Source organism: Pezoporus occidentalis, unplaced genomic scaffold (genome assembly GCF_034315485.1).
Source record: "Pezoporus occidentalis ecotype Australia unplaced genomic scaffold, CSIRO_AGI_Poc_V1 ctg3, whole genome shotgun sequence".
Lineage (NCBI taxonomy): Eukaryota > Metazoa > Chordata > Aves > Psittaciformes > Psittacidae > Pezoporus > Pezoporus occidentalis.
Window position 1 is genome coordinate 12,329,631 of NW_026914940.1, and position 26,332 is coordinate 12,355,962.

General features: G+C 39.9%; 1 protein-coding gene across 3 annotated transcripts in view; it reads right to left on the reverse strand.

The window, feature by feature from the left end:
* Positions 1-14,085: 14,085 nt before the first annotated feature.
* Positions 14,086-26,332, reverse strand: part of DEPTOR (DEP domain containing MTOR interacting protein) — a 71,294-nt gene continuing 59,047 nt past the window's right edge. For 2 of the 3 annotated variants that reach the window (XM_062627104.1, XM_062627105.1), the window contains exon 10: positions 14,086-15,242. In XM_062627104.1, coding sequence (XP_062483088.1) covers positions 15,114-15,242 — 129 coding nt within the window. In that variant the 3' untranslated portion in view covers positions 14,086-15,113. Of the gene's footprint in view, positions 15,243-18,908; positions 18,935-26,332 lie in introns of those variants that run through there. The other variant, XM_062627106.1, reaches the window with a different exon arrangement.

Below are 26,332 nucleotides of genomic sequence, written 5' to 3' on the forward strand. Positions count from 1 at the left end.
CTCTTCTCTAGGCTGAACAGTCCCAGCTCTCTCAGCCTCTCCTCTTTATGAAGGGTGCTCCAAGCCTTAATCCTCTTCATTGTCATTTACTGGACTCACTCCAGTAAGTCCCTGTCTCTCTTGCACTGGGGAGCCCAGCACTTGACCCAGCATCCAGATGCAGCCTTGCCAGGGTTGATCAAAGGAAAAATCACGTAGAATCATGGAATAGTTAGGGTTGGAAAGGACCTTAAGATCATCTAGTTCCAAGCCCCCTGCTATGGTCAGAGACACCTCACACTAAACCACATCACTCAAGGCTTTGTCCAACCTGGTCTTGAACACCACCAGGGATGGAGCATTCACAACTTCCCTGGGCAACCCATTTCAGTGCCTCACCACCCGCACAGTAAAGAACTTCTTCCTTATATCCAATCTAAACTTCCCCTGTTTAAGTTTTAACCCATTACCCCTTGTCCTATCACTACAGTCCCTAATGAAGAGTCCCTCTCCAGCATCCCTATAGGCCCCCTTCAGATACTGGAAGGCTGCTATGAGGTCTCTCATCCTGATGGCAGTGCTCTTCCCCATGCAGGCCAGGAGGCTGTTTGCTGCCTTTGCTGCCAGGGTACATTGCTGGCTTCTGGTCCACCACCCCCGGAGCCTTTTCTGCAAAACTGCTTTCTAGTCAGTCAGACACCAGTGTGTGCTGGTGCTGAGGTAATTCCTTCCTGAGGGCAGGAACTTGCACTTTCCGATGCTGAACTTCATGAGGTTCCTGTTTCAGCATGTCCTCCAGCTGAGGACACTGAATGGTAGCAGAATCCTCTTGTGCATCAGCCACTTTTTCTATCCACAAACTTGTTCAAGGTGCACTTTCTACCATTGACCAGTCCATTAATGAAGAGGTTAAACAGTACTGGCTCCAGTGTCAACCCTGGGATACCCCTCTTATGACTGGTCTTCAGTTAGACTTCATGCTGCAGGTCACCACCCCATAAGCCCAGCAATTCAACCAGTTTTCAATTCACATCACTGTCCACTTACCTTCATCAGTGTATCCATGGGGAAGTTATGGGAAAAAGCATTGTTAAACATTGCAGCCAAACTGCAATCACTGCTTCCATTTGCCCCCAGGCTGCATGCTGAGACTTCATCAACTGTCCTGAGAGAGCACTCTCAGCATTTGATGGGCAGGCCCTGGGAGGCTGCCAGCACAGAGCCAGGGTGCCTTTAAAGGAGAAAAGACCAGACTTTTTAATATTTGGATCTACCAGCAGCTGGAAATACATAGACAGACACAACATTAGGCTGGCAAAAGTAAGCCCAGATTTCTTTTCACTGGATTACACTGCAGTGCGGATGAAGTTGCAGTCCACCAATGGTACACTATAACATACTGAGGGAAGGGTTCCCCCCATTTGCTACTGAATAAGCAGAAGACCTACAGATTCTGGCGGCCTGTGCCAGAAGTAATTTTCTTTGGAATGAAAGCCAGGCTGAAATTAATATTTAAGCCCAGCAAGATCTGGGAGCAATAATGTGGTGGTCTCTGTAATGTATGCCTTGAGTAATGAATACAAGAGATGTATGGGACAAAGAAGAATTCCTTTAAAAAACATTTATCTTAATCTATTACCTAAAAGAAGCAGAGCTTCTTGTCTGTCTCCTACTGAGCTCCTTGTCTGAGCTCCTATCCTATACATTTTTGAACTGTGATTACACATCTCTGGTGTGCCTTAGTCTACTTTAAGCACTTTTCTAGCACATGTGGCCATGAAAGTAAAATGCTTGACATGAGGAAAAGGGTTTGTTAAATTCTCTCCAATGATCTGTTTTCCATCTTGGTGATTAATGCAAAACTATTTGCAGTTTTTCTAATTTGCAGTTTTTAGAAAAGCATGTCTTTATTAGACTCTGAAAGATAATTACAGAGTTCTCTCAAAGAATATTATTGCATGACAACACACACACCGGGGGGGGGTTAGCTGCTGAATAAACACCCAAAGTCTCCCTTAAGATAGCACTTTATATTGCTCACATATTTTACTAATCTAAACATTTTCCTTTATTCAGTTTTAAACAGCCTAATTCTCTTTTCTTCTTGTTTTATGACATTTGAAGTGGATGATGAGATTCAAAGATGGATGCTTTGGTTCCCTACACATTTTTAAGCATCACAATTCTAATTTGCAAGAATAGACTTAGGTTTCCAATATTTATTTAGGCATAATTCCTTGGTTGCCCAAGGAAGCTGTGAATGCTCCATCCCTGGCGGTTTTCAAGGCCAGGTTGGACAGAGCCTTGGGTGACATAGTTAGTGGGAGGCGCCCCTGCCCATGGCAGGGGGGTTGGAACCTGATGACCTTAAGATCCTTTCCAACCCTAACTATTCTATGATTCTATAAGCATATGCTAAACAAATAAAGTTAGCTTTCCATTAATAAAAAACTGAATTGACCTTAGCAGAAATTTTACAGAAAAGACATGGTATTGTGATTTGTATTTGCCAAAGAAAAAGCTATGACTGTAAAAAAATCATAGGCTGTGTTTCAGAGTGGTCTTATATAAAATGTGAATGGGGAAAGTCAAAAGAAATACTAATATTTTTATGTGCTGTAAAAAACTCAATAAAATTACACAAGTACTCACTGAATAAATTCAGACTGCCTTCCATCCTCACATTTCAGGGGGATTTAAACAGCTGAAATAACTGTTGGGTAATTTTTTCCAATAAATATCAATACTAAAAATCAATATACTGGAAATCTCACTTTAGCAAGTATGAGAAAAAGAATTTACAGCAGTTCTTTTTCAGCTGTGAAGCAGTAACAGAGGGGGGCAGTCTTGGACAAAAATCTGTGGATTAAGCTATCTTTCTAGCTCCTGAGAATCCAACTTTAAGCACTGTGTCTGCTAAAACTCAACCCTTTTTATCGTTCCTGTGTTTTGATCTATGTTGTAAGAGTCAAGAAATTATCAGCTGTAAAAATCTGTGTTACTCATCTTCTGTGCAGAAGAGTTCCACTCAGTCAAAGCCGACTCAAACAAAGCTCCTTTACTGAGAAGGTGCCGCCATGAGATAGACTGCGGTGCTGCTCAGGTTTGCTGCTGAAGTCGTAGAGTTGTGCCTACACTGCAAGAGCATGTGTGACTGTTGACAGTGAGATGTCCCTAAGACTGAGATGGCCATTTGCTGTCTCAAGATTTGCCAGGAATTGTTGGGATAAAGAGAAGAAGGAGGCAAAGTTTTGTTTCTGCTCTGCACATGTTGCAGAACTAGTTCTTGGTGTTGCATGCACACCTAGGAAGTGCTTGGACACTTCCTATTCAATGCGATTTAAGTACTTTAAATATAAAGCCAAAAATAACAGGAAATTACATAGGAGGAAAGCAAGTATATATACTAACCTTAAACAAACAGCTGGCAGTAATTTGTCTCCAAAGTGACTGATCCTATGACTTAAAGAATTACAGGGTATTGTGACACAGAATGTGACAGTTGAAAAAAGGAGAGGCAATAGTCACAGCCACAAAGAGCAGATAAAATCTCGAAAGGTTTTGGGTGAGGCTTTATTCCCTCCCTCCCTCCCCAACACTTTGAGACTATTCTGTGCAATTGCACAATGTTTTGCAGCACTGAGATCTTGCACTGAACATCAATGCATGTTCTTCACAAAACCCAGGTAAAAATGGGACTTTTAGCAACACTCCGTCCATGGTGTCATGCCATTCATTAAAATGTGGGGACTGACTTTTCATCTGAGGCTTTTTAACAAAGTCTGAATCTGCATGTCATCACTTTTTTTGCTGTTTCCTTTAGATTATCATTGTTTGGCCCTTGTAATCTTTAATTTCTGGTGGCATCCTTCATAAATGCTAGTACAAATGTTCTTGTAATATTGGCACCGGCCACAGCTAGTTCTTTATCTTACAGTGCACAGAGAAATGTTTGTCTATGGCCTGTTTAGATTAACACATTGCTTAGGCTAAGTCAGGTTACAACAGGGTACAAGGAAAATAACAGCCTTGAAGAGCACATGTTTCTACAGCACAATCTTCAGAGATACTGGTGGAATAGTAGACACTCTTCTCTACCTTACAGATATAGAAACTCTGTCCTGAGGTTTGAAGTCTTGGAAGAATAGCCAAAACATCTGCTTTAAAACGCTAAGTTAATAAAAATAATATAAATAGTTAATAATATTAATAAGCACATGGAAAGGAGTTACTGCTGTCTGAGACATCATCTGTCCCTTCAAAAGTTTGCAATGTTTGACTTGGAGAATTAGATCTTAAAATCTGGAAGCCCTGAATGCTCTTGCACTGGGAAGTGAGCATGAGTCCTTGTAGTAACAAACCGTATGTTTGTATTGCTTCTGCATATGCTGGTTAGTTAGAGCTAATATTAGCCTCTGTAAGAGTCTGAGTATACAGACAATTAAACAGCTCAATTAAGTCAAGATGGATCGTGATCCTATCTTATCCTGTTCAGTTCTCTTTTCCTGATGCCATCCAAAGGAACAACTTGCCTCCCTGTCTCCCATATAGTAGCACAGGTAACGCTACAGCAGGGAGTCAGACTATTCTTTGACTGCCTTTAGTCTTTGGAAAGCTCCCCCTCTCATCTTCCCTGCTCTCCACGCTGTTCAGACTGCCAGCCTGGAAAGCCTGGGAAGCTGAGTAAGAGGAGAGTGGGGTTTTGTTTCTCCAGTGTGCTACATTCTTCCTGCTTTTTATCTTTAAAGAAAAAAAATCCACGCATGGCCTTTTGCCATGTTCAGAAAGTATTGCAGCCACAGGGCAGGGCAAGTTCAGATTGCTGTGTACATTCTGTTCATTTCAGAAATTCTCATAAAACATATAAAATACCTCATGGTAAATGAAATGCTCTCAGCAGAGGAACGCTGTAAGAGTGCAGTGCCATGATTTAGTTCTGGATTCACAGGATTAGGTGAGAGCCTAATGTACCACATTTAAAGTAACCTATTAAAACATGTGCCTGAACAAGACTTCATGCTGTAGTAATGCTAAATAAACACCTCATGTATCAGTGGAACATAATTCTGTATTAGCAGTAGTCACAATGAGAATCTACTCTCTTTTCTGTTGTCTTTTCTTCCTAGAAGGGTTTAGAGAATCATTATAATCAAATCCCTGCTTCTGATGTTGGATAATATTTCTTATCAAACCAAGGCTGTGCTTGGTGAACAAGTCCAGTTCAGATTTACAAAATATTGTCCTAAACATAAGCTGTCTTTTATCTTTCTGCTGTTTAAATCAACCTGCCAATAAAAGGTCAGGCTGTAATTTTGCTTTTACTCTCACAGTCAAGTGGTGGGTTTGTACATTTAATTAAATTATTCCTGATTTTCAAGTGGGCAAATGAAATAAAAGTTCACCATAAATATCTATATTCATTTGCCTAACTGCATTCTCAAAGAATTTCCAGCACTATTTGCTAAATGGGTGTTAGTTTTCTTCTCTTGCCCAGCACGTGTATAGGGCTTTCTATATGTGATTAACGTCAGCAATAGAATTAAAATTATTGACGGAGGCAAAATTAAACACTTGAACTCTTCATTATTCAATCTGTTCACATGAATGAAACCCACATTTTACAGCTGACATATTTCAAAAGATGTTAACCTGTCACATTTACTTAAAAATTCCCACTGATCCAGCCCTCAGCAAGCTCAGCTGGCAGCCCGTGGAGTTTGGCACTGAGGCTTGCTGCAGTGGGAGCCTCTTGCTGGGAGAGGCTGGGAGGAAGAGGAGCTTGGAGAGAACTGTAGCGCTCACAGGTTGACTGCACATGCTGGGTACCTGGCACACTGGTGACAAGAGCCTGCCAAGACTGAACATATGGGATTGCAAATAACAAATTTGTGGCTACAGAAGATTCATAATACATAAAGGGTATTATTTTTCCACAGCCACAGAGCCCATGGGTCGTAGTCAATACAGGGGACGCCTGCCTTTCTGCACTGGAAGGTGTGTTCCTTGCTTCCTTTCAGAAGGGCTGTCCAGCAGGCAGCATACTAATGTCAGTCTTGAGAGAGCAAGTTCCAGCTCTGCTCCTCCACAGGCTTCCTGAAGGACCTTAGATATCCAGGTTACCCATGTGGGTTTCACCACCTGTATGGTGGATCTAGGAGCTCATTGGTGACACTGGAGAGCAGTGGATGTGGGAGTGGGTGACCTGAGGATGTGCTGAGTGTTGTAAAACCTATTGAAGATGTATAAACTAGCTGGTAGGGCTACAATCACAAGATATTAGGTAACTACTGGTGCAATCTTCAATGCTGATTGTCCTGAAACTATTCTGCACTTTTATGTCAGCGCCTAAATTCTCTATAAATTCCACTTTGAATTCCTCGTTTGCCCCCTTCATCTACAGGGGGTGAGCAGAAGCTACACTTGTACCAAGGGCTGAGATGTCAAACACTGAGTTATACGACTGACTGTGGTGCAGGAGACAGTAGGGAGAGCCATCACTGAAGCATATGGGAGGTATATAAATACTGCAGGAGATCCCAGAGCTAAAATACCCATCATATTGCAAGCAATGGAATAAAACTCAGGTTTAAGTGGAAATACTTGGCAGCTGCCGCCCCTGTTCTCATTTGCTGTGGTTGAGGTAGCTGGAACTCCTTATGATCTCATTTCCCTTGTGGGAGCAGGTTACTGCCTTGCTGTGACTCCTTGGGTGAAATCAGAACTTTTCAGGACAACTTGAAAACAGTTAACATCCAAAAAGCAGGAAGAGTCTGTGGGAACAGGCAGAGAGTAATTATATGTACAGCTTACAGCTCAGGGGACAAATGGCTGTGGTCCCCTTGACTGGTATTAGATAATTCAGAAACAAAGCTGTCCTTGGGTGAGAGGCCATGTTACATCTTGACAAAAAACATAAGAGGAAAGGAAGAGACATTACTGGGGACATTTAATAATAGCACATCATCACAGTCAGTTGTGCATGGTACAGCTGTGCAACCATTTCTCGCAGAATTGGCTGGATAGCCAGGAAGTTCTTCCCCATCAACAGAGCTAATTTAATATACAGCTGGGTAACTCAAATAAAATTACCAGCAGTAAGACAATTGAATTAGTTGATATTAAGAGGTGGTTATTAGGGATGTCATTCAGTTGTTCCCACAAAGGTGTCTAGTGCCATCTGAAAAATCCTACAATATTTAAGACAACCTCTGGGACTTAATCTCTAGATATGATTTTGAGGGGACATTGGCTTCCCCATAGGTCCTCTCTGCCCCATATGAATGTTTTAAATACCTTAAAGCTTCTTTGATGTCGCTTGACACTTACGTGTATGCAACAGAACCAAGCCCCTGGTTTCTGAGTTCAGACTTGAATTAGGTAAGTACAAGTAGATGCCATTGCCCTGCTGTGGTGCTTTTTCAGATTATCTACAGACTGAGGAAAAGAGCGTTGTATTAGCCCATGTGCCAAAGGTCATCTTTGCAATTACAAGTGCATTGTTAGGAGTTAATCAAGATAACTACTGGAAAACGGCATCATCCAAGAGCCTTTAAAATGCAGACAACTTGACCCTAATTATGAAATTTTATTCCTCTATTATGTGGCTTCCTGAAACTCTGTGCTTTAAAACACCATCGTCTGTTTTTTGCAAAAGAAAGAGCAATCAGCGAGTGTTAATGTAAATGCTTTGTGTCCCTTCGTCTTCCAAATGCAGCTTCCATCTGAACCAGACGAGAAGAGTTTTACGTTTGACTATGTAGGAGATGAGGTCAAGGGGATTTATATTTAAATGGTCTCTGGAATGGAATACTGATGCTGCTGTAAGGAAGGTGTATCTGTAACCCTCAGAAAATAACCTCTTAGGAGAATGAACAATAGCACAGTCATGCAGATACATGCACAGAGGGTAATGAAATAAAATTTGAAATAGTGTAATGCATATTTTGTCATTAAGTTGAACATTTGGGAGGGCAGCTTCTCACCCTTTTGTGAATGCTTCTTTTAAGCGTATTTTGCAATAGGCGAGTGCCTGGTGGAGTGCAATAGAAAATGAAATATTGATTTTTTTTAATATTCAGCAGGATCTGTTGGTTCTGGCAAAACAAACAAAGCAGACTCACATTCCAAACTGCAGCCACAAACAAAAGGGTGCAGTAAGTTATCTTCAAAAAGCAGTTGAGCTGACAAGCACTTATAAACCAAAACAGGCAACAGGAAGATGTAACATTAAGATCTTAAATACTTTCATGTTTCTTCCTTTCAAAGTTCACCCATAAAAGCTATTGGGTTCCGTGTGCATTATTTAAGTGAGTTTTAAGAAAATCTGATCTTGTTTCTAGAAATACTTTGCAGACAAAGCAAGGATGATAGGGCACTGTGAGAACAGAAATTAAATGGATCCCTGATCCTGCAAAGTACTAAGCACTTCTTCCGAGTGAAATCACTTAGTATTTCCCAGGCTTTGCTCAACATCATGCTTAATTAAACATTTGCTAATAAACGTGAAGAGCTCAGTTTAGCCACATTGCTGGATTCCATTGACAAAGCAGTTGTTCAGTCAAGCCTTATCTACAAGTGTATTTATTTTTAGTCAATACATGCAATGCTTCTATTTATATATAAATATTTTAGAAATGTTTTAGAAATTGAGGGTATGAAACAGTTTGAATTACTTCATAATGTAAATGAAAGCTTTTTCTTTAAAGGAAATGTTCTGTTTGGGTAGCTTGTTATATCTGAAACTGAAATATTTCACAGACAAATACATATCTTTACTATCTAGTGCATTTTATGCTTAAATCGTCTTAAATACTAAGGTATGAATTACAACTTTTGCTCTTATCGAGAAGACAGGGTTAAGAATTTAAATTGTAAATTAGTCATAAAACTGAAACATTTTTCTCTTTTGTGATGCTATTAAGGACAGAAGCTTCCCATGCTACCTCCTGTCACAGCACCTGCCTGATGGATGCTCTTCTGGGTTCTACTCATTTTGCTTCTACTTTAAAATCAACAAGAATTTTAAAACAAGCTAACACTTGATTTTTTTTTATAACAAACAAAATAAACCAGAACTCATGGTTTGTATTTAAGCACTTCCCAGCTACAGTCTAGTGCTAAGTATCATATTGCAGGTTTTGCTCAGGTAAAATTTTCCCAGGGAGACTCAGTGGAGGTTTGCCTGAGTAATGCAGCTATGAATTAGTGTTCCCCAAGTTATTCCTGGGTAAGACAGAAAAGTGTGGTCCCCTTGAAACATAAAGAAAGAAAAAAAAAGAAAACATCTAATTTGATAAAGGGAGATTTTTGTGTATTTTCTTCTCCTTCTGTTTAATACAAAATACTCTAAAACCTGAAGAGGAAATCATAAATCCTACTGATTAAATTCTCCAGTAATTTACCGCTTGCAGTGAAGACCTGAGTTTATGTACTAAGTCCATCTATGGTTGAGAGGCTGTGCTGTAGCTGGGATGTGCTAGAGGAAGGGAGCAGAGGGTCTGTGGTAGCTCATCCAGGGGGCAGGAGCACAACACCACTCTTTGGAGGTCTCTTACCTTTTCTCTCTGTAATCTGAGAAAGTACATAAAAGCTACGGCCCATACTGTGTTACGAACCATACAGCTTTCTTACACAGTAGGTGGGGTGGTGTTTTACACCTTGAATGAATTTTATCCCATCATTATGTTAACTTTACCTTGCTTTGTTCTCTTACCTTAAGGCTTTGTTTGTATGTTATTTATAATTTGATAGTTCAGCTATTTTCCTGAAATCTTAGGCTTGATGAATAATCGGTGCTAATTTGTAAAAAGCTAGTGATGTTCTCGATAAAGAGCCACTCGAAAACAGACTAGTAAAAATGACAAAAACAGCAGGGCCATCAGGACCTTCAAGAACCATTCTGAGTTGGAAGCAGGACAATTGTTAACTGTGGCAAAAAAAAAAAAAAAAAAGTAGAAGAATAGGAAAGAAAACAAAATACATCCATAAATTACTGTTAAAAGCAGAACAGTGGTGGGCACAGGCTGACCTTTAGACCAGTGTTCTCCAGTTTGGCCTGCTTGAGTGCATGCAGCAGTAGGAACAGGAGCAGTAGGAGCATTTCCCAGTAGAGGAGGTGTTCAGATACTCAGGCACAATGTAAATACCTCTTTGAAGTGGCCTGCACACCACTAGCTGTCCACATACAATAACCTAGAGGCCATTTTATAGAAGTCTCTGGGTAGATGTGCCTTAAGAACAGAAGCAAGAAGTCACATGTAAAACGAAGAGAATTCCTATGGCTCTAATCACCTGCAAATTCTGAAAAGAAATTGTGGTTATTATTTGACAAGGCCACACAAATGCCATAGGGAACTGTTGTACTCTAAATGCAGCGAGAGCTACTGTGACACAGGATGTGACAGCTCTGTGTGTATGGCAGTATTTTTATGTAAGAGGCAATACAACAATTTGTGCTATGTAGCGTACAGTGCCTCTTTCAAACATGTGCTCTTGAAGCTAAGCATTTAAGCACGTGCTTATGCAACTTGAGTTTCAACAGTACTGGAAATTCACAACTCCCATGGACAATATAAGAATGGATACCTAAATGCAAAGCAGCAGCCATTTTGCTAGAGGACATTCAGTTTGACAGTTACAGCTATTCCCTTCTGAACATTTCTGATTTTTCCTGAGGAATTGCAGCTATGAAGACTAAGTAGCTGTATGTGAAACACTGTTTGTAGTTGTATCGTTGAGTCCTGTGTCATTCTTTAACATTCTTAGATTATCTCTTGCATTTTAAAAATGAATGTTTAAATATTTATTTATGTAGAAGCTTCTAGAGAAATCTAATAGCTTGAAATCACTCAGCTTCTCTGGAACATCAGTGATATTTTTGTCTGCCCTGTGTGTATGCAAAAGGAATTACTACATTGTCAGTTACTATTTTTGTTTTTATAAATAACACATATTAGTGAAAAATATAAGCCACATCACTCACCAGATAGACAGATTTAAGAAGTATTATTAATGGAAACATTTAATGGCAGTTCTGTTGTAAAAGGTTAGAAGTTCCCTCACTCTGAAGAGTGGTGTAGTCTAGCTTTACTTACACATGTGACATACACATGCTTTTTCACTCATACAAGTGGTCTAGTTCTAATTATACGCTGGGAAGAAAATACTCATAATTGCAACAATTGATTTCCCAGTCTGTCTTGCATTAGGCAAACATTTTGGCAAACCATATTGTCTCATTTTTTTTCCTGTTTCTAAAATTAGAATAATTCTTATTTAGCAAAACATTAAAACTTGGTGTTTGATTCACAGTGTTACCTGAATTAGAGCATTACCCCATAATCTGATCATTCTGTCTCCATCCATGAGGAAACGTCCATGCATCATAGCTGTCAGTGCAGATGAAGAAAGAATTCAGTCACTCCTTAAACTTCAGACTACTCTTTTTGGCTCTGTCTGTTAGTACATCAAATTGGTACAGGGACCGCTCTCTGGTCCTAAGGCCAAGTGGCACAACAAAGTCTTGCACCCCTGTGCCCAAATTCTGATCTCACCTCATTCTCTGAACTGTAATCGGGCAATTTCCTCAGAGGTCTAAACCATGCTAAGGGGACATGCTGACCATTAAATCAGTGATTATGGGGCAGTGTTTAACACATCCATAGCATTCAATAAATGTAGTTATTACACATAGTCATTAGTGAGGATATAACCAGAAAAGGAAGAAAATACCCACAGAAATATTCCTACTACATGACCTTTTCCTCCCAAACTTCTTCCTAAAGGTAATCTCATAGAAGACAGTAGGAAGACAGACCCACTGGTATTGCAGATGTTGCTATGGCACCACTATGTCTTTTTGATGCTGACAATTTTATTTTCAGTTTCTCTGGGGACCTAAAATGTAGACAGTCAAATTCTGATACACCTGAAGTGGGCTGTTGCCTAACTTCAAGAATGAAATGCTTTCCATGGGACCAGTTGTGGAACCAGTTGTGTTCAATAGTATACATATAGTATTTGATCTTAATAAAAATAATACAAATTATGTATTTTGTAGGAAATATAACAGAAAAAAAACTAGGAGAAATATTGCACTGAATTAATGCCCCAATTAGCTTAACTGCCACCTGAATTTAATTAACTATTATTTTGTTTGAAGAAGTTCCATAAATGATTTGCAAATGCACATGTGCAAAGGACTGGCACTAATCTGTGTTAATAAGGCATAAAGATTTATTAGAGCATCTCACAAGATCTATAGTAACCAGAAATGCAATTACATAAGAGAGGAAGTCTTACAAACATGCCTATCTTTTTAATGAAGTTATTACTGCTGATGCCAGGGTTTTTTTCCTTTCTGGTTTCTTGCTTCAGTCCACACTGTGAATATAATAGAGTACTTTGCTTCCTGCAAAGTACCAGGGGAAATGTAAGATTATGCACAGAAGTGAGGCATTTCAAGAGATGTATGAATATCACAGTGTGGACTGAAGCAAGAAACCAGAAAGGAAAAAAAGAACCCTGGCATCAGCAGTAATGACTTCATTGAAACGATAGGGATTTGTGTGCCCTCTGAAGTGTATAAGTGTTTGACGCTCCTGTGGGATGTCTCAGAGGGTATGTATCACTATGTGTAAATAAACTGCAATTTAATTGGAAATGATACGTTTCAGAACTCGATTGTTAACTTAACATCCTTTTTCCAAAATAGAAGTTTCATTGCAGAGATAATTTGAATACCTTTGTCATACTGAAGAGGGAAAGAATTAATTAAACTCTGGATTGCCAATCAAGTTGAGAACACAATATGGAAATCCCCATTAAACAGCAGGCAAGTAACAGTGCTTAAATTGTGATAGAGACTAATGTATCTTGCAAATGAAAATGCCATCTCCAATCTGTAACATAATGATATGCACAGATTTCTCCCTGCCCCCATTCCCACTCTTTTTGCTCAAGTCTAAAGTGCACACTGTAATGCATTATTAAGCTAAATTCTGACCCAGATTCTTAATTATCTGCAAGCTACAGAGAACTAGTAGCAGAATATTAACTAAGTCAAGAGATGTAAGACAGACCACAATGGCGTTAGAAAGAATCATTAGCATTTTGCTAAGAAAATCCTTCACATTTTATATTTAACCTAGCCTAATGTAGAATTTATATTTTAAAGTGGTATTAAGTATATACTGACCAAGCCACCAAAACAACCCAGGCAGAAAAGGGAAGCAAAACAGAAGTATTTGGGGAATCATTCCTGGATTCACAAAATCAAAAACTCATATCATACTGACACATTTCTGGGACAACAGGATTTTTCCCGACTATTCCTAGTGGATACCATCAACAGCTGTTGCAACCTCATATAACATTATGTGCTGAACTACTTATTTTAGATGAGCTGTAGAATCTAATCTGCTATGGGTTAAACATGTGTACCAAAATTTTTTGTGGTAAAATCAGGATAAACAGCTGTCATACTAAATGGCAGTTTGAGAAACTCCTCCAAACACTTTTGTGCCTGGACACTATCAAGTTAGCACTTACAGTTTTATACCTCTCTGCACTCCCGCATATTAGTGGAATATGGAAGTTTTCATGGTGAAAATCAGCCACTGATAAACTGCATCAGAAACAATAAACACATGGACTTCTACCTACAAAGCTGCAGGCATATCTGATTTTGAAGACTTGCTGTATTTCTGACGTAAAAGTGTTTGAGTGAATGAAAAACATACTGCAAGAGCAATGCATTTACCGAGAACAATTTTTAATATAAAACATATTTCAAAATTATTTGAGGAAAAAATACTTTTCCTACCCTGTAAGTGAATGATTTGCGGTATGATCATACAGAAAGTCAAGCTTTAATTGCAAAATTTAGAATAGCAGAGAAAGTCTGCAATATATATTTGTAAATTTGTGTACAAGGATGCATTTATGCAGTTCAAAGATAAAAAAAAAAAAACAAGTAGTCCTTTTACAATTGAGTTGAGGAGTCACCTAACTCCACAGAATATGGAATTTCTATATACATTTTTAAACCAGATTTGTCTCATGAATTCACCAATGAAGAAATACTACTGTTTGAAAAAGAGTTAAGAGTCAGTTAAATGCAATGTTTTATTAGTCATAGTGACAAATGCAACTCATGGCAAGTTGGTAGTTTGCAAAACATTCAATGATTGGAAAGTGCTAACAAGCTTAATGTACATTCAAGTACATTGCTTCAATTTGAAGTGTACTTTCTTGGATGTACTTGGATGGATGTACCATTGCTAATGTCAACCCTGTGAATTTCCCACTTCAACCTGCCAAATATTCTACTTCTAGGAACAAAGGTGCCCAAAATTTCTCCAAAGTGGTGAACTGCAAGGCCAAGACACCCTTCCTTTACAGATAAGGAAATAAACCAAAATCAACGTTTTATACATGAGCATCTAAACAAAAAAAAGCCCAATTTTCAAAGGCAGATTTTGTAAAAGTACCGCACGCTCTTCCATTTGCATAATTTTTCTTTCTAGACTAATCTGCGTATTCGATCAGGCCCAAACATTCATCTCAGAGTATCCTCTACAGAGAATGGATACCCATTTTCATGCATTTGCAGTTTGTTTCTGTTTGATTGCAATCAAGCTAGCATTTAGTCAGCTGTCCCTCAGCCCAAGGAGAGACAAATTGCAGCAGCACATGCTCCTGGGACAAAGCTGGACACCAGGATGATGTTTACCAATGTAAATGTCATGCAGACTATCTGTGTCATCTTGACCCCACAGTGTTTGGTTCTTTCATCTCTTCAAGTGCTTTGATCCGGCGATGGACTGTGATGAAATCTGCACAGCCTCTTCAGGTAGGAAACCATTGTGACCGATGCAGACATAGCTGGACAAACAACCTAAAGGCCTTAACCTTGTCTCCATAGGGAAAAAAAAAGTGGAAACACGCTGGTATCTATTGTTCACTTCTTAGCATAATCACCAGTGCTATTATTGTTAAATGAAAGAGAGCCCCCCTCCCCTAAAAGCAAAATCATCTATGTAGACACAGCAATGTTCTGCCTCCTTGTGTCATGCCGCTCCATGGTTGCCACTGTTTCTCTCACAACTATGTCCAGTAAGAGGTTTTTTTCCTTCTCAGGACTCTATTTCTTCCATGACTTCCATCACAATTGTTCGAGGGCCAGTCAGAATGAGGTTGCTCACTGTCCTGTAATCCACATGGAGAACGTTGAGGCCGTTGACAGATACAACAAATTGGCAAACCTGGGGAGAAAAGTGAGCAGCAAAACAAGTTACACATTGGAATTTTTTTGTAAGATTATTTGCACAGATGTACTTAGTCCTGGGCATACAAACCCTCCAGCACTCTTTATAGTTTCTCATTCAGCACTCTTGAGAAAAACACGTTTCTTAGAATTAATCTGACAAGTTAATTTTCCATAATTTTTTTGAAATATCACTGCACCCTTCAAATCTGTGGAATATTGAAGTCCTACATCAGTCATTTTTCTCATAACAAAGGCATTTTCTGGTATCAGTGGTGCTTTGCAAACAATATGGGACAAGACAGCTCTGGGCATTGCAAAGGGTCTTGTTTATCCTTAGTTTGTCTTAAACACTTTCATAGAAACCATTTCAGACAGCTCTTGGTAGTCACAGTGTTTCCAGGTCTGGATGATGACTTCACTAAATTCAGTGCCAAAACCTCCACCAGTACAACATGAACACAAAGGATCCAAATTCGGAAATAATAACATAGAAGAAGAAATCAGTACCAGGATGGACTACAATGTCACTGCCATTTTCAGGAGGTATTCCTACACAGATTTAGTTCTTTATACCCTTTATGTGAAGTTTTTGGTTTTCTTCAGCAAGTGTGGTGCATTAATTAATTTCAAATATGCTAATATTTTCATTTTAAAAGCTCTAAGGAATTCAAACACTGAAAGTCTTGTATCACCAGAGGCTATTTTCTCTTCAAAAAGTCTTGATAAAAATTTTATGACCAACAACACTATGTATCTTAAAAGAGTTAATAAGAGAAAAAGTCATATCAGCACTGTAAAAAAACTGAGAAGAAAGGTAACAATACTTATTTCTGAAAAACATTAAGCCTTTTCTGTATCTAATCATAATATTACAGTGTTTGGTAAAAAGGCCAAAAATGTGTAATGTAGTGTCTAGATCTGTGTTTTTAACAATAAAAATATGGAACCTAAAGCAACAATAATATCATCCTGATGTTTCAATGAAAACAATACATTCACTAGAAGGTCATTTTACTTGTAAATCATCTTGAGTCTATGAAAGAAGCGACGAAGTATCACCAGAAACACTATATTTTTTACCTTCCCTATTTAGGCAGAAGCACAACACAGAAATGTATGCAGGAGAGGTGGGAAGCAGCTCTGGTGTTTTCCAATGCTAGCTCTAAAACAGATATTCTCAGAGGCCAAATCATTTAACTTTTGTACACCAACTGCCTTCCCTTTCAAGTGAAATGTGTGGTGAAACTCAATTGGTGTTTGTGCAAAATGTACAGAATGTAGCTATTGATGCTCCATTTAAGGAAGATTATAGAGGAAGCAAAGCCAACCCAAAAATGTAACATTTCATCAAAAATGCCACTGATGATTTTAATCCCTGCTTCTTAGAGGCTCTGCACAGTAGAAGTGGCAGCAGCAGCCCTCGAAAGGAAAGCAAACCTCCCTCTTGCACCTTACCCCTTACCATCAGAATTCGTCTGCAGAGCTGAAGATCTTGGTCATCTAACTGGTAGTCTAAATGATCACCAAAGCATGGCAAGCAGCAATACCACTTAGACAGCTTCCATGGCAGTATGGATGTATTTTTCCTATACATTTATATGCAATATTTCAGCTGCAAGTACCACTGGGAAAATGATTCAGATTTTGCATGCAGAAAAAATCTCCTGAATATTAAGGATCATTATTGAAAAGGTAACCCATCATCCTCTGCAGAGTGCCTCAATTAGTATTTAAGAGGCATGTCTATTTAGTTTAATAACACACATTTTCACAGTATCTCTAGGTCTCAACTTCTAGTGGTATTTCCTAATGCTTTCTATGGCTTTCCAGGATTGTATCAAGTTTTACTGAATTATTGCTCTGGCTCCAGAATAATATTTGGTTTGATTTAAAACAGACCTGCAGGAATAACATTGTTTCTTCTGGCTTAATGCAGTTTGGGAAGTTGAATGGCTGGTGTTTGTTTTACTGCTGCATATTCTCAGACTTCTCGAGTTACTGGAATCCCAGTGCATGGGACTCATGTTTGGCCAGGGACAGTCATGCAGTAGTGAACAGCAGTCTGGATGGCCAAGAGTGAATTTCTTATGTAAAAGACAAGAGTTGACACATCTGCATTCTCAATGTGTTTGCTTTAATGTATGCCCTTGGCAGTATTATTAATCAGCAATGCGTATGGGCTGAGAACATCCTTTGTGCCGTCCTTTGCACTGGATCCAAATGGTTTATTAGTTTTGCTTTTTCCGGTAGAGAGGATTACATGCAAAAATTCCACCCAAGCCAGATGAGAAGAGAAATGCAGACAGCAGGAAAATGCACAGAAGAGCGTACTTCTGTCCTAAAACTGCATGAAACTCATGAGGAACAGGAGATGATAATAAAGTGCCAGTCACCCTGGGGACAGAAAGAGCTCTCCATGGCCATCACTTGGCCAGTGTGCCCAAGGGATGAGTGTCTATAAATTCTCCCTCAGGGATAAAGAAATGAGGAGCCATTTGCTGCATCCTGAAGTCCCGAGGAGGGGAGATAGTTTGGCACAGTCCTGAGTCCTTCAGTATGCTGAGCACCTTCGAGTCACCCAGCTTTCTTCTTGCAACCCTGTTCTTCTATCCAGTGCTGCATCTAGCAAGGGGAAACGTAACACAGCATTGCTTCATGCATTTTGGCCATCATCAGTCCTGCCCCTGTGTCCTGGGTTCAGCAGTAGCAGTCATTTTTCTTCTTCTTAGTAGCTGGTGCAGTGCTGTGGTTTTGACTCTCAGCCTGAGAACAGTGCTGATAACACTGATATTTTTAGTTGCTGCTCAGTAATGTTTACTCTGACCAAGGACCATCTGAGTCTCATGCTCTGCCAGGGAGGAGAGGAAGCCGGGAGGAAGCAGAGACAGGACACCTGACCCAAGCTAGCCAAAGAGGTATTTCATACCACAGCACGTCATGGCCAGTACATAAACTGGGGGCAGTTACCCGGAAGGGCTAGATCACTGCTCAGGTCAGGCTGGGTATCAGTTGGCAGGTGGTGAGCAGTTGTATTCTCTTCCCTTGTTACTTCCTTTATTATTATTATTATTATTATTATTATTATTATTATTATTATTTTTATTATTGGTGGCAGCAGCAGTGATTTGTGTTATACCTTAGTTACTCCGGGAGCAGGGAGAGCAAGGGTGGAGTGAGCGAGTGGCTGCATGGTTCTGGGCTGCCGGCTGGGCTTAAACCACGACACCCTGGAAAGTGCACATCAGGCATTGCTCTCTTGGTGGAGATACAAAACAAGTGAGAGCAAGTGAGTACCCACAAACCAGCACTGGGTGAGTATATCAACCCACATATTATTATCTCAGGAATTTTCTTAAGGAGACCGGTTTACAAAATCACAATGATTTAATGTTACATTTATAAAAACACATTTCACAAAGCTGTAAGTGCTCAGCCCATAGCTACAGCTGTTAAGGGCTTTGTAACTATAAACACGTAAAATTTCTCTGTTGATTTTCACACATCAGTAGCTATAATAGATAATAAACTAAAGTTAAAAGAGCCTCAAAGAGCCTTTTATTGCTCATTTCCTCATAGCTCTCCAAGGAGCTTGACAGGAGATAAGTATCCATTTTTATCCCTCAGACTTCAAGGAATGACAAAGCCCAGAATAAATTCCGACCATTTTGTTGGTCAGGATGTGGTGATCTAAAAACCACAGAAACAATAATAGTTAAATAAAGTAACATTGAAAGAAAAAGAGTCCCTTGATTAATTTCAAATATTTAAATGTCACAGTAATAAACATTTACAGCTATTTCAATTTCCCACCTTGGCAGACAGCAGCCCACTGAAGGAGGGATAGCAGAAAAGGCACTTCTGACTTTCCGTGGGTTTTCACCGGCACGTACAGGATCTTTAACCAAATCCAGGTGTTCCCAGGAAAACTTCAACTTTGGGCTTACATTTGAACAGAGAGCATCTGGGCATCTATTGCTTAAAGCAGTTAGCAAAGATTTATCATGCCATTTAAACTGAAGATAGCAAGGAGAGGAATTATAATTCGGTACCATAGTGTTTAAATGGCACAAGACTGTGCTGTACCTGGAGCTGTACAACCCTTCCTCCCCCTCACTGGGTATTGTTCTCTCCACAGCAAGCTTCAGCTGCCTGCCGCCCTCCTTGGGCTTTCCAAGCTGCCCATCTTGCTCTACATCCATGCCCCTCGATTTTCCTGTGGGATAATTGCCCACTGGTCAAACCAAAGTCCTGCTCCCTCACAGGAGGATGCCTGCACTAGGGTTGGATGGCTGAGCCAGCATTGACCAGAAGCTGCAGTGAGAATGACTGCAGAACGCTCATGAGGGATGCAGGGATGGACGGGTGTAGAATTGCACAACTACCCAAAAGCCAATTATTGAATCAGCTATTGTGTATCTGTCACAAATTCTTGTGTAGTGTTCTGCCCCAGGGTGACATTAATATTTATGAATGCTACAGAACTATTATTTGAGGATAGGCAGGTAGCCTAGATCCTCAGATATTCAGACACTATTTACTGTAGGCTTTAGTCACCTCTCCTTGTGGAGCCTGACTTGCTTGGTGGACTTTTTTCAATTCAATATATAAAAAAAAAACCTAACCCTTAAAAAAATCCCTCTTTTTCTAGGTACACTTTTTAGAAGGCTGTTGTGAAAGATCATGAAGAGCTGGAAATTCTCTACCACAGAATTTGGCTGAAGTGATGATTGCAAAGTTCTTTGGGATAACCCTGAAAATCACTTAAATTTACAGATGTAGTGAGTACAACTGTTCATCACAAAGCAAGTAACAGCCATGCAGAGTCAACAGATAACGTATCTCAAAATAGTAGGAAAAGACCATGATTACACAGTCACAGAGATGAAGAGGAACACAGGACAGCACACAGGAGGCAGTGTGGCTGGGGGTGACTGGGGACCACCCTTCTCCATGGCAGAAACATCCATGTCCCATTGCAGTGGCCATGGGTTAAGGCTCTAATTCTTAATGGATTCACAGATTTCAGTGGCAGGATCAGTGTCCAGAATCCACTCTGGTTTTTGTGTTTTTTTTTTGATGACTTCTCTTAAGACAGGATAAATGTTATTACAAATACATATCAAATAGGTACCAAAGAGATCAATGTCACCAAGCACGAGGTAGGCTTGAAATTCTTGAACACAAAGCTAGGTTATGCAATGACATGTTAAAAATACTGTTTTTTAGCAGTACTGATATTTTACCCAATGATCTGTGCAGTAATGGGACCATTCAGGGTCTAAGACTGCAAAGCACAAAGTCTTTGCCATCACACTTGAGTTTTCTCCTCCAACATCACCAGGTTCAGCCAAACAGCAAGGTTTTTATGGGCTGCTTGACACCAATAGCTTCTCTGGCACCAGGTGCTAACAGCTTAAAGAGATGCTGAAAACATTGCCACCAATTCATTTCCACTGGTGGTGCAAATACTGCTGTACATGTGGAAACTGAAGGAAAGTCTTAAAAAACACTGGGGAGAGAGAGTGAAATCCAGCCTTGCACTAATCCTTCTCTCAAGAGCAGCCAGGATTTCACCCCTGGACTGTGCACATCTGAAACAGATTTCCAGCAGCTTGCAGCTCAGACTAGGGCCATGTCCTGCTGCAAAGCAGATCCCCTTGAAACCAACGTACTTCAGGAGTGATTAGCAAATTGTACAGATATACGCAGTTGATGGGAAAGCTTTGTCTGAATCAGGGCTGACTTAACTCTCCACCACGAGACAGACCGGATTTAACCCTTTGTTCATCATTTGTACACACACTGATTTACATATATCCATTGCATAGTTAAGGACATGCTCCCTTTACTATTATTTCTTCTTATCACCTGATACAATGCCAAAATCACACAGGTAATTTTTACTTGAAGACAAGCCATTCCCAAAATACATGGAATAAAAGTATTGGGTTTTTTTTGGTCTATTTTTTCCTTTTAACTTTAGTAGAATAAAATAGTAATGATGGATTCAGGCAAATGTAGGAGTCATTTTCAACCCTAGAAAGTTCTTCAGCAATTTTCCTAAGAGCTAAAATAACTTCTTCCAGAGCTCTCTAAAGAAAAGTGTATTTTGACAATTTTACAGAATAAAATTGATAACCAGAATTGACAATATAACTATTTAAAAGAGAATAGTCCAACGTTAGTGGTTTTGCTCTGCTTCTTGCTAATGAAAATCAACATGAAATCCATTACAGAAACAGCTTGCTTACATTTCTGTTATAGAGATATCCTCAGTAAGTATAAATAAATGCTTTTTTCATGTCCTACTAATCCTACAGGGACTAGGATCATCTGACCAGTCTGAGCAGCTCAAGCTTATAATTGTTTCATTATGGTATTCTGAGACTCACTGTGATCTTCCAAGAAAAGGTTCTTCACATGGGGTTAGCAAAACCATCTATTTTCCATGTACAATCTCTGTGAGAGACCCGTGAGATCCTGATTTCTGTTAAACATCAGGCCATGCTGTCAGAATCCTTCCTTACAGGCACCTTTGCAAACTTGGGCTGAAGGACTAACACTGCGCAATTGTCAGTGACCTGGAGATGTCTTAAGCAGAATATCCAACATACCCAGCTCTTCACATTTTATAGATGGTTTTTAAAACACCAGGCCACTCCTGAGATAGAAAACTTACTGGTTAGTTCCTATGGTCTGACCAGAGCTCACACCCGTTACTGATCTGAAACCAAGAAGGAAAAAGCAAAACAAAAAAGAAAAATATATATTCTTTACCATCACTTGTTTAAAAAGGTGATAGATCTGCTTTGGTTTTCTTGTCTTGCTGACAGTTTCAGCAATATTTGGGGAAGGCTTAGGTACTACAGGAATGCAACATCTGAAGCACGTCCTTCCAGCCTTCAGCAAGAAAGAAGGGGATATCCAAGCTTCCAAGATTTTAAAGGGTCATCCTTCCAATGGGATTTCCCCCCCTCACATTCCCCTTGCTTCCCTGGGGTGCTGAGAACTGCTGTTCCCACTTCCGCCTCCCAAGCACCATTGCACTCTCATGCAAACAGATGGAAATCAAGGCGTCATTTTAAAAATCTAATTTAAATATGAAATATGAAGGAGTTGAGAAGTGAGTGAAAGCAAACACTCCCATCTATGGCTGTTATTTTGTGACAGAGAAACAAAAAATTACACTGTTTGCACTTTTTATTGCCGTTACCATTTTAAAAGGAGCTCTTTACAAGCAGCTAACCCCTCAGATTTGCCCTGCCACTTGTTATATCTCTTGAATAAATCTTCTAAGCTAATTACCACCTCATCACCTTCTGTCTTACACAACATGCCATCGGTTTGTAAGCAAAACCCTTAGTGACAACAGCAGAGAATGAGGTTTCCTCTCCTTTGGGTGTAAAGTACTAACCTTACTTTTAAAAGAAATGGGGAAAAAGGCTTGATTATTAAAAGCTGTATCAGTAATCTGATCTGGGTCCTCACAACCCTTTCTGCCAGCAGAAAGCGATATCCTCAGCCTGAAATGCCAAGGATTCTGTGGATCTGGATATCATCCAAAGGGGAGGAGGGCTAGTAGCAGGACTTGGTGCTGCACTCCCAAGAGGTGCTCCTGTCCCTTTGTGCTGTCCAGGGAGCAATGTGCCAAAGCCAGGCACTGCTCCCTTTCAGTCTTGTGCCAGCAAAAATAAATAATTGAAAGAACTTGTCTCCAGGCAAAATAAGTTCCCTGATGTGCCTGACATGGTTGAATGAAGCAGGCAATAGAGTATCTGGTTGGAGAAAAAGGGAAAGGGAGATGAAAAGGCAGGGAAGATAGGATCAGCCTTTCTGGCAGCAGATTACACTTAGACCAGTAAACTGCAGCTTAAGTTTTCAGATAACTCAAAGTCCCAGTGAAATCAGTGGTGAGACGGATGTTAAAGAAACAAGCATAGAGAAATCTGGGGAGGAGAACAACAGCGGAAGAGAGAGGGCACAGGGCTCAACTTCTTTTACAGACTTACACACACAGCCTGCATTTGTGTTGATACAGGGGATCTTCTATTTTACTAGGTAACCCACAGCCATAAAGCAGAGGAATCCCCATGCTCAGCAAAGAGCGCAGGCCACAGAGATGCTGAACATGCTGTTACAGAAGAGCCTAGGACCCAAGACTAACCTTTTAGATAAAAGCTAACGCAAGCAGAACTGAAATATTTGCTCCCACTCTGATAAACTTTATATTGTCACACTGGAATGAGGAAAAGAGATGAAAATCAGAGGCCCTAAAAATTATGTTTCCAGTCAGAACCTAACAATTCAAAACCTACTGCATGTCCCTGGAAGGTTATAAAATCACACAATGTCCTTTCCTACATAACTGAGGTTACTGGATGAAACAGAATAAATTGCAGCTGTGTGTTCAGCTCTGTAAATATCTCTAGCAAATGTGTAATTGGCTGTAGAGTGGGTGGTGTGGGAGTAGGCAAGTATCCAGGCCTTGCATAAACACAGGATTTTCTCTCTAGAGGAATGCATTTCTTCAATCTTTACACCAGTGTTAAGCTGACCCACTGTTCCATCAGTGGGCTGGAAACTGGGTACCAGCAGAGCACAGTACAAGGCATAGCAGAGAAAAAAACCTCCATTTATAGAGTTACAAACATAAGTAACTTGTTTGTTATTTGTAATTCTGGCTCTCCATCTTGGTCTGTGGCTGCAGTCTGGCACGGATGGTTTGCCTGAGCAAGGCTTCGTTACATATTTTCATTACATGCACTCATTACACACTTCTTTAAAAGAAAAAAAAAAAGGTTTAATTTTTTATAGTATTCCAAACCAATCAGTCTCCAGCTGAAAAAAAATCAGGAATTAAACAACATAATATAAAAAGCTATACAGCAGCTAATATAATTGTATAATACATTTCATAATTGATAATATATATAACTTTATAATGCATTTTTATTATCTTCTAATTTTACACTATAGTAAGTCACATAATATACAAATTAAAAGAGTCTCAAAGGGCCTTATCATTGGTTCAGGCAGTCTTGCCCTCCCTTTGCAGTGATGGGAATCAATGGCAATTGAAGCCTTTTTTTCACTGGGAATAAAATGAAACTATTGCTGTACAAACTCCACAAATAGAGTGGACAAATTAGAGGGGGAAAAGAGCTGACCTAATAGCACATGAGAACAACCCTTGTTTTGGGGCGGGCGGCATTTAGTCTGCATGCGAGTCTCAGCTCTGCGGCAGCAATCTCCACAACAGACTGAGTGGTCAAATGCCGACACAGCAAAAGGGAATTACTCACATAGGGAATTTAAAGCTATCTGTAGATACCTGGAGGGCAATAACATAAGCACCTAACACCCTGAAATGCAAACGTTCATAAACATGGAATAGGGCTACATAGGTCACTGCTTCTCATGGCCCTAATTGGGAATTGGTGTGTAAAATGACTGAGTTAATGTGAGTCCCTGTGAGAAATACCCACAGGTAAAGCCAAGCTGGGCTGGGCCCTGTCAGGAAAGCAAACCAGTGACTGCATGCTTAACTTTATAAGCATTTTTATTGTATACTGCTATTCGATACCTACCACAGAACAGCTCAGAAAATGTTAAATAACCTGAATGGCTAAAGGTGGCTCTGTGTGAAATACAGCATCAGTAGGAGAACATGGACTCTCAGCTTAGAAATAGAATCATGGAATAGTTTGGGTTGGAAGAGACCTTAAAGATCATCCAGTTCCAACCCCAATGCCACGGTAGGGACACCTTCCACTAGACCAGGTTGTTCAAAGACCTGTCCAACCTGGCCTTGAACACTGCCAGGGATGGGGCATCCGCAACTTCTCTGGGCAATCTATTCCAGTGTCTTACCACCCTCACAGGAAAGATTATTTTCCTAATATCTTGGGTTGATGGTTAAGTTTTGTTTGTTTTTTTAATTGTGTATCTAAATCTAAACTAGAATTGCTAAAACAAAACCACACATAACAAATAAAGAACTTAAAAACTATATATCAGTTTACTCGCAAGATCAAATATAATTAGGGTAAACTAACTAAATGCAATTTGCTTAAGGCCATATTAGCTCAGAACAGTCCCTAAGCAAGCCTAAACAAGGGAGCTGCAGGGCAGTTAGATCCATGCGGTGCACCCTCAGCACTGTCCAGTATCAAGACTGTAATGAGCACGAACGGTCTGCGCCATTTGGGACAAACAGCTGCTCTCTGTTTGCACAGACAAAAGTGCAATTGTTTCTCCATGTGTTTGACTAGCTAAACGGAGCCTTGGCTTTAGTGCAACATGTTTCCCGAATCATTTGCTTATATCATGAAAGGAAGTCACCCTGTGTCTTGAGCAGCAACAAGAAAAGACACAGAGGAGTAAGGTTAAGGGTCTGTAAAGCAGCATCCCTGAAGGACTTGGGACTGAGAACTGCAATAGCCACTATGCTGAAAATCCAACAGCATCTGAGGACCCCTCTAAAGGTTCAAGTGAAATGAATATTACACCTAAACCTAATAATAAAGAATGCTTTTCATCCTCAATTGAGAGGAAAAGCAGTTCAAAATGCCAGCATTTTGCCCTCTAATTCTATGTAAATTTTTAGAGACACTTAGGATCTTTTGAAGACTACAGCCATTCTGCAGGTAAGTTTTTCAGATCAATCCCCTCTTTAGAGAGCTTGGACCACCTAAGAGTGACCTGCAATGCCTAAGATAGATAGAGCAAGGCTGAGATCCCAGCTGTTCTGGCAGACACTATATCTTGCCATTCAATGGGCTATAGACCACACTGGAATTTGGAATCTGTATCAGAGCACAAGCACTGCCCTGTTTTACAGTGCAGCTGAAACCAAGACTGCTTTCTCTCTTTCTGAATGGCTACAGCTGTAGAACTCCAAGAAACAATCAAGAAAGCACTTCCATAAACACAGGCTGTTCAGATATCTGGGTTATCCTGCCATAAACTACCACTTGCCCAAAAGAACTTTTAAACCCACTTTTTACTGAAATAATGTGACTAAATTTAAAAAATCCATTGACCACAATTACAAACCTGCAGACAATTCTTTTTTTTCTGAATTGT